General features: G+C 45.6%; 1 protein-coding gene across 1 annotated transcript in view; it reads right to left on the bottom strand.

Moving 5' to 3' along the window:
• si:ch73-173p19.2 (V-type proton ATPase 116 kDa subunit a 1) overlaps positions 1–10,000 on the bottom strand; it is a 50,142-nt gene that overhangs the window by 35,853 nt on the left and 4,289 nt on the right. Inside the window, exons 5-8 of the mRNA XM_063207561.1 lie at positions 7,095–7,252; positions 3,067–3,193; positions 2,352–2,434; positions 1,966–2,059 (exon numbers count right to left, since the gene is read on the bottom strand). Of these exons, the coding sequence (XP_063063631.1) occupies positions 1,966–2,059; positions 2,352–2,434; positions 3,067–3,193; positions 7,095–7,252 (462 nt within the window). The remainder of the gene's footprint in view (positions 1–1,965; positions 2,060–2,351; positions 2,435–3,066; positions 3,194–7,094; positions 7,253–10,000) is intronic.

Genomic DNA, 10,000 nt, shown 5'->3' with positions numbered 1-10,000 from the left:
AGTCAGTGCACTGTATTACCACATATTTATCAAGGCATGCATACACCCTTTCGACAAATAGAAAAAAAAAAACCTTTGCACAGTGCACCTGTAAAGAAGACAGGCGCATTGGATATGGCCTCAACCTTACTTCCTGCAAAATGCCATAAATGTATAATACATATTCTGTAAGAAAGATTTGTTTACAGAATCTCAGGCATAGAGCCATTATGAAGTAACCCGTCAAAGGCCAATGAATTAAATATTATAAACAAATCTTGTTTGTGGAATGGGTTGTTCTCATGAAACTTTATGGGAGTTCTTGTGTCTCTTGTCCTCTTAATCACTGCGCAATGACTGTGCTGGTATTTGTTCGTGATGTAGCACGCACACACATACACATACACATACACATACACACACACGCACACACGCACACACACACACACACACACACACACACGCACGCACGCACGCACGCACGCACGCACGCACGCACGCACGCACGCACGCACATACGCACACACACGCACACGCACACACACGCACACACACACACACACACACGCGCACACACACACGCACACGCACACACACACGCACGCATACACACACACACACACACACGCACATGCGCACACACACACACACACACACACACACACACACACACACACACACACACACACACACACACACACACACACACACACAGAACAGCTTGCTGCTTTTACTTTTCGCACCTCTGGAAACAAACACTCTCTGAGCTGGCAGTTGTGAAGACGACTGCTGTCGGGTCCTTGAGCACAAAGGCTCCTGGGACACCCCCCACCCCCCAGCCCCCTTGTCTGCCTGCTTTCTTTATACATCCCTGCACCATCCCTGCCTCCTCCATGCCAAAAGCAGAATGCCCCCTCTCCAATTACACACCCATGAGAATTAGCAGAACAGATGGAAAATATACAGGAAGAGGAGGTTATGCAAAGACACCTGAGAGTCTGCATATGGTGTGCTCTGTCTTTGCAAATATAAATGCCTGAAAGGAGTGGCTGGTGCTGTTGTTGTTGTTGTTGCAGTAGCATCATGTATAGACCCTGTGTGTGCGGGGTGGGGGTGGGGGGCACTGTGTGTGTGTGTGTGTGTGTGTGTGTGTGGGGGGGGGGGGGTCAATGTGTGTGTGTGTGTGTGTGGGGGGGCTCTGTGTGTGTGTGTGTGTGTGTGTGTGTGTGTGTGTGTGTGTGTGTGTGTGTGTGTGTGTGTGTGTGTGTGTGTGTGTGTGTGTGTGTGTGTGTGTGTGTGTGTGTGTGTGTGTGTGTGTGTGTGCTAAGATTTTTGACGATAAAGTACACTTGACTTGACTTGACTTGATCACTTCACAGTCTGTAGTAAATGTGTTGACAGAATGTGATTGTAATTGGTCAGATGATGTAATGTAGTTAATTTGATGTCATGAATTCCATTAACACCCATGCTGTAATGTGCTCATGTCTCAACTCATCGTCTTTAATATGATTATACCATCGGAATTCAGGTCTATTAAATCATATTCATTACATTGCGAGTCGTTCACACTACTGAGCATATGTGAATACAAAACACCTCCACGTGTAGTTTCCAGGATCAGATTTCAAACCGTTACTGTCATTGTTCACACCTGTTCTGAGCACAAGCTGCTTACAGTAAGACTTACCCACAAAAATGAATACAGAAAAGTACATTTGTAGGAACAGTTTCCTCCTGGTTATGTGCATCTGGTTGGTCATTATATTTGTTTATCATTTAATTGTATTACAGTGTCAATGAACCACTGGACACTTTCCTAGTGTCTTTGGGGTACCCATTTCAAACTTGTCAAATGTGTTTTTTTGGCATGGTTGTACCCCAACTCTGGATCATCTGTAATGTCTGAGGTAGGCCTAATAGTAGTGTGAAATACAGGTATATAAATCATTCATTCGTCTGGCTGCCTTAGCCATGGTGTCTCACCATTTTGAGGTCAGAGATGCGCGTGGCTACATTGATCCGCATGTCCTTGCGAGCGGCGGCTGAGTTTGGGCAGGGATAGATGCTGGCATGGAACCTACATGGAGGAGAGAGAGAGACAGAGACAGAGATGCAGACACGGAGATGGGCATAGGAGCTTACAGCGAAATCCAATGAAATGAAATGAACCCACATGAACAATGCACAACTGAACCATCACCAAACTGTCTGGGTCTGCAACATCTGAAAGTTACCCACCCCCCCCCACCCCCCCCCCCCCCCCCGCCCCCCCCCCCCCCCCCCCCCCCCCCCCCCCCCATGACTGAAACACTGCATAATTGAGAAAGGTGAAACCATGAAGAACTATGAAAAAATTTATTTAGACCTACCCTTCACATATTTTCCGGATTTTTCTGCGGACACGATCTCCTTGTATAAATATTATGAACACAACTTTCTTCACCGACTTCTCCTGTGAATTTGAATTCATTTGAAATCGATTTGCAAGTTTTAAAATGTTACTATTATGTATAAAACGCAGCAGAGTAGAGCTGAGAAGTGAGCAGAAGAAAGAGAATGGGACAGAAATAGACAGAGAGAGAGAGGGGGGGGGCAGAGGAAGAGAAATGTTATGGTCTACACCAAAGGCAGCAGAAAATAATGTAAAAGCGCTTCGCTTCCACACACCCATAAAAAGACAGAATATTTTTCATTTCATGGTGGCTCATTTTTTTCTACTTTTTAAGACTGGGGCAATTAATCACAATAGCATATCTAGTCTACCTAGAGCTCTTGTGATCTTATCGTGTAATCATGTTAACGCAGATAATGTGAGCAGATAGCACACACACACACACACACACACACACACACACACACAGTACACTTGGACACACACAGGCACACACTAGACACACACAGTACACATTGACAAGCACAGGCACACACAGACAGACACAGACACAGACACAGACACAGACACAGACACAGACACAGAGACACACACACACACACACACATGCACTCTCTCTCTCTCTCTCTCTCTCTCTCTCTCTCTCTCTCTCTCTCTCTCTCTCTCTCTCTCTCTCTCGCTCTCTCTCTCACCATGCTGTCCCCCTCCTCCAGGGTCTGGATTTCAGCGTGACGCAGGATGAAGTTGCCGTGAAACAGACGCCACAGGATCCTCTCGAAGGAGAGGAAGCGCTCCTGCCTGATCACGCCCGTCACAAACCTGAACGTAGATTACACAAAGCCAACACTGTCTGAGAGGATGCTTTTTTAATTGAGCTACTATAACACTCCAGTGTATTTGACCCTTTGAGTGTTGGATTAACACGGCAGAATTTACAGTGTAGTCAAGGGCAGGCCTGGCGACAGGGGGTGAGGTGGGCAAAGCAGTTGGTTGTTGTAGTTGGGGGGCATAAATAGGACCCCATTACATGTATGTATTGAGAAAGGGGGCCTTTCAGATGATTTTGTCCTGGGCCTGGTCATGGCTGTCAGCTGCCCTGGTCATGGGAGCCACATACAGTTATGTTGAAAGCAGATGTACTTTTTTAAGAACTCAGAGATGTTAAACATTTGGTTAAGAAGGTCCCTTCAGTTCCTAATGATGAAGGTGGAGGGGCAAAAATGTCACAGTAATAATGAAAATGTTGATTGTTTTCTTATATCCTCCTGTGCACAAACTTCACTCATTACAATATTGTACAATTTTTACCACCCTATATTGAGCTGAAATTAACGACTTTGTTGGACTATGATCACTTTCATACAAAATGGGCTAGAATAAATAAAGGAAGTAAATACATTAAGTGTATAATATCATGTAGTTTTATGATATCCAGTAAAGCGAAAATGTGTGTAGAAAATGAGTATGTAGGCTCTACAGCGCTGCTTGTACATTGTAACATAAACTGGACACGATGGGGAAAAAGCCATATTTTTCTACACAATGATAATATCCTGCTCAGTAAGTTGCAGTGAATTATCACTATATTGAAAGTTTGTGAGGAATAACAAAGTACTTACACAGACTACCGTAAAAATACATCAAGAGATTTACTTGTTTGCCGAATATAAAATGTTACAGTACAATATACCGTATAACAACATGCCATCATAACAAGCCCGTGTGCAATATTTCCACGTACGAAGGCTAGTAAAGCATTTTATAGCCCAGTGTTTCTCAAAGTGGGGCGTAAGCAACCCTGGTGGGGGCGCGGAGCCATCACAGGGGGAGCGTGTGACATCTGATTTTTGGTTTTTTCCCCCCCAAGGAAATGATTTCCTGTCTCGCCAATAAGCCAATACGTTTTAAGCATTATATACGTAATTATAAACATTATATTATTAATTGTCATATAGGAAATGAATGAACACACATCAGCATTCCACTGCAGTCCCTCCTTGTTTTATCTCACCAGTCACCTTTCCTTCGATTCTGCACAGCGCAGCGATCGTAAAATCGCTCGGGGGGCTCGGAAAGCATGCAGACCCTCAGAAGGGGGGAATGATGGGAAAAGATTGAGAACCACTGTAATAGCCTGTGTGTCTGGATTTTCCTCAGAGGCGTCTTAGGGAAAAGGGGTCTGTGCTACCTAGACGGCCCTGCTAGTAACTCTCAAGCACTGACTTAGTATAAGTATAAGTGGAGGGACCACAACGCGTCTGAAATTGTATTATAATTGATTGGGAGCCTATTAGGCTACATTACGCATAGCCGATGCTTTTATCCAAAGCAATTTGGAGTTATTTAGGTACTAGTTACAGGTCTCTGGAGCACCGTGGGGTTAGACGCTTACATGCCTTGCTCAGGGCACTTAAGCCCTGTATGAGGGTACTGGAGGGCACCCACATCCACATTCTCCATAGTGGTACAGGGCTCAAACCTGCCTCCTTTCAATCACAGAATCTGCGGCCTAGCAATGAGGTCGAAGTCGTACCAGTGCCCATGTGGTGCAGAGGTGTCAAAAGTAAAAGTAAATTCATTGTGTAAGTACAACATCAGCGTCTCTACTTCCTGCGCAAACTAAAGAAGGCAAGTGCTACACCCTCCATCATGACAACATTCTACAGAGGAACCATAGAGAGCGTCGTGTCCAACTGCATCACAGTGTGGGGAGGAAGCTGCACAGAGAAAAACAGGAAGACACTCCAGCGTGTTGTGAACACAGCGAAGAAGATCATTGGAGTACCACTCCCCTCCCTGCAGGACATTTACACCACACGCCTCACCCGAAAAGCACTGATGATCATCAAAGACACAAGCCACCCTGCACACAAACTGTTCAGCCTCCTGCCCTCTGGAAAGAGGTACAGGCGCCTCCGTTCCCGTACCACCAGGCTGGCGAGCAGCACAATGCACCAAGCGATCAAGATACTGAACACTCAACCCACTCTCCCTCCACTGTCAGCCTCCAGCCAGCAAGGCCACTGACAACCCCCCCCCCTCATCCCCCACCACCATATCTGCGACTGAACATTCCACCTGCACTACTATATTTTGTGACTGAACTTTCAATCTGCACTAACTCAAAACATGCGCACACACACACACACACACACACACACACACACACACACACACACACACACACACACACACACACACACACACACACACACACACACACACACACAGACACACGAACACACACACAAGCACACTGCACTTTCTGCACTAAACCCAACATACACACACTGACACACACACACACACACACACACACACACACACACACACACACACACGCACACCACACCTTCTACCTGCACTAAACACACACACACACACACACACACACACACACACACACACAGACACACACACACACACACAGACATAAGAACACACACACAGACGCACACCGCACCTTCTACCTGCACTAAACACACACACACACACACACCACACACACACACACACACACACACACACACACACACACACACACACACACACACACACACACACACACACACACACATGCTGCTGCTGTACTTGACAGACCTTTTTAATATTTATTTTTCTTCAAAATGCTACTATTACTATGTCAGAACGCTATAAAGGACTTTTTAGGAAAAGCACAAAAGCACAACAATTACCTCTTAATGTATGTCCTCTACAAGTCTTCTGTTGTCCAGTCTTGCACTTTAAATGTCTGTATGAGCACTGTCTATGTCCATACTGTCTTAAGTCCATGTATAAGTACTGTCTATGTCTATACTGTCTATGTCCTTACCTAGATTAGTCTATGTCTGTATGGGAAAGCAAGAAATGTAATTTCAAATTCTTTGTATGACCAGTGCATGTAAAGAAATTGACAATAAAACCTACTTGACTTGACTTGAACATTAGCATAGCTAGTTGTGTGAGAAAACATTACGCTGCATCTCATTTAGCAGACCCTTTTATCTTATGATTCCATTGTATCGTACAAAAAAGGATATAACAGGCCCAGCAGTGGCTCAAACGCCAGCAACCCGAGTTCGATTCCGGCCAGGGTCATTTGCTGATCCCTCCCAGTGTCTCTCTACCCATTATTACCTGTCTGTCTGCATTGTCCTGTCTAGAAAAAAATGAATAAAAGACCTAAGAAAGGACATAATAGAGGGCAGCAGTAGTACTATGTCCCTGCTTGCGTTAGAGAACATACCCCATTTCTGAGGCTAGTGGGACTGGCAATGCTGCTTGTGCAACAAACCATGTAATGTTCTTGTTCATATAGGGCGTTGATTTTGGTGCTATGCCCCCATTTGTGTTAGAGAACAACATTGCATTTAATTTACCCTTTTCATCTCATTTTGTCTTATAACCCAGGGCATAACATCTCCCAGTTTGGGTGTTCTGGTAGTACCCTAATTTGAGAGGAATGTAATATGTCCCTGCTTGTGTTTAAGTGCACATACCCCAATTTGAGAGGAATGGTAATACTATGACCCTGCTTGTGTAAGAGGAGTTTAAGTGGGCTGCTGGTATTGACAATGGTGCTGGCGCAACTAACCATGTCATGTGCACGTACGTATATGGGGCCTTGATTTTGGTACTAACACAACATTACATTATGTTTCAATTTATTAGACCCGTTTATCCCATTTTTATCTTACAAACAAAAAAGGACGCAGCATACCCCAGTTTGAGTGGGCCGCTGGTGCTGGCAGAGCTGCTGGTGCGACTGACCATGCATGACGGGCGACTGCTGCTAGTGGTGGTGGTGCTGGTGGTGGTGGTGGTGAGAGTGATGGAGTCCTCGGACGGCAGATCAGAAGCAGACAGCTGGCACTCAGCCTGCGGGGCCAAAGCACAACACAACACAACACAACAGCTCAGCTCCGCTACGCCTGCTTTGCTCCCTCTCCTCCTCCTCCTTCTCCTCCTCCCTCCTCTTGCGACACACACAATCACACGCACGCACATATGCACACACACACACACACACACACACACACACACACACACACACACACACACACACACACACACACACACACACACACACACACACACACACACACACACACACACACACACACAGATTAGGACACACACACTCTCTCTCTCTCACTCTCTCTCACACTCTCTCTCTCTCTCTCTCTCTCTCTCTCTCTCTCTCTCTCTCTCTCTCCAACTCTCTGCCACGCTGACAAATGACAGTGTTTGCCTCCCGCCAAAAATTGATCCACGCTCTGGCCTTCTGTTAGTTACACATGCAGTTTGTTTGAGCATATGTGCCGTTGTGAAGAGGACTACACACACACACATACACACCAGATTTAAATGACTTACCGTAGTAATATAGCATACAAATGTTGTGGCTGAATATATTTCACCCTCATTAGAGTGTAAAATTATTTCCCTGTGTCTGTTTTGCATTAACGATGGATGTTTTCCCCCGTGTAAGCCAGAGGGGATACGGAAGTCCTTAGTGAAAACTAAAGCATTAAAAGTAAATCACAGAAAACTACTCTATAGGATCTATGTTTTACATGCTATGTTTTACATACTCGACTCATTTCAGCCTTTGCTTTCTGTGACCTACTAAATGTGCTACCTATATCAGCAACTTTGGTGTTATCATTTAATATTTTTTATGGTTCTTTGTGCTTCTAGTACATCATAACAACATTGTTATGACATTACCAAGATGGTGGATAGCTGACACAACACAACTCCTTTGGATGCAGCGTCCAGTGTCACACAACTGTCACTCCAGGGCAGAGGTGCACGCATCCACACATACAGTACACATGCACACACGCACGTACGCAAGCACACGCACACACACAGAAATACACAGACCCTGACATGTGCAAACAGACACACAATCTCTCTCTGTCTGTCTCCCGCGCTCTTGCTCTTTCAGACACACACACATACGCGCACACACACTCACATACGTGCACACACACTCACATAAGTGCACACACACACGCACACACACACACACACACACACACGCACACACACACACACACACACACACACTCACACACACAGACACACAGACACACAATCTCTCTCTCTCTCTCCCTCTCCCTCCCTCTGTCTCGCATGTGCTCTCGCTCTTGCTCTCTCTGATTAAAACCAGGTCATTACGGTTCTGGTAACAACAAGGTTAAAACAGAGGCTCATCTAAAAGGGGTTAAAGAGTATGTGGAGTAAATGTATGGGCCTGACATACCTGACACACAACCCTCATCAAAACCTTAGCAAGCCAACCCATTTTCCAAAACCTAACAGTCTTGGTACAGAATGTTCCTGTTGTGCTTGCAGTAACTCGGTAGTTCATGATTACGCAAGACACAGTATGTCGTAATAAGGAGCATAAATAAACACACTACGATTGGACACAACTGGAGAGCCAAGAAACACACTAGATGATGTGCAGGGAAGTTGATGGTGGTGGGGGTTATGTGGGGGTTGGGGGTGACCATTGACAATGGGGGTGACAAATGGGTTTGTTTTCCCAGGCCAAGGGACAGAATGCACCCAGAAGTGTGGCTTCATTACATTGCATGTACTAGGTGGGGGGCCATTTCAGGCAACTTGGTCCTTGGGCCGGCCCAGACTATCAGAGGCTCTGATAATCTGTTACTTATCTAAAAGTAATGATGAAAAGTAATACAATTAAGTACATACCTCAACTCAAAACCTCAGCTCAGCCTTTTTCTTTGAGTCAAAAACATACCGTAGGTCATTGGTCTCCAATTATTTCCCAAAAAGGCCAAATTATGTTGCGCAAAACAGGCTGAGGGCCAAACAAATCGTCTTCGCCTATGGCCACAGATAGCACACATACTGTATATGTTTTCATTTGTTACAGTAGCGTTTTGGAGAGCGCGCACATCCAGATTGAACAGGTGCAGGACTTAAACACGATTAAACATGAAAAGAAGGAAGGTCCGCACACTGTTGCTGCTCCAGGTTTATTAACACAACGTTTCGACCATGCAGTCTGGTCTTCGTCAGGTGTATGTGTGTATGTGTCACATACACCTGACGAAGACCAGACTGCATGGTCGAAACGTTGTGTTAATAAACCTGGAGCATCAACAGTGTGCGGACCTTCCTTCTTTTCATTTGTTACAACCTCATGACGAGCCAATTGTTTGCCATACCCGGGCCGGATCTGGCCCACGGGCCGCCATTTGGAGACCCTCTGCAGTAGGTACAGAATGATACAATATCATTCCAAGCTGTGTGTGCTACATCCTTCTTCAGTGGTGGTGGCTGTCATCCAATGTGAAGAAGAGTAAACTCATCCTGGAAGACCTGACCCAGGAGCGAAATGTGAATTGGTGGAAGTTTAGGGGTGGCAGGGCGAGGCTGCCATAGATCTGACACAATACAACTCCTCTGGATGTAGTGTCCAGTGTCACACAAATGCCACTCCAGGGCACACACACACACACACACACACACACACACACACACACACACACACACACACACACACACACACACACACACACACACACACACACACACACACACACACACACACACACACACACACACACACACACACACACACAC

This window comes from Engraulis encrasicolus, chromosome 9 (assembly GCF_034702125.1).
Source record: "Engraulis encrasicolus isolate BLACKSEA-1 chromosome 9, IST_EnEncr_1.0, whole genome shotgun sequence".
Taxonomy (NCBI): domain Eukaryota; kingdom Metazoa; phylum Chordata; class Actinopteri; order Clupeiformes; family Engraulidae; genus Engraulis; species Engraulis encrasicolus.
Note: the sequence above shows the minus strand (reverse complement) of the source record. Positions and strands in the feature narration are given on the sequence as shown.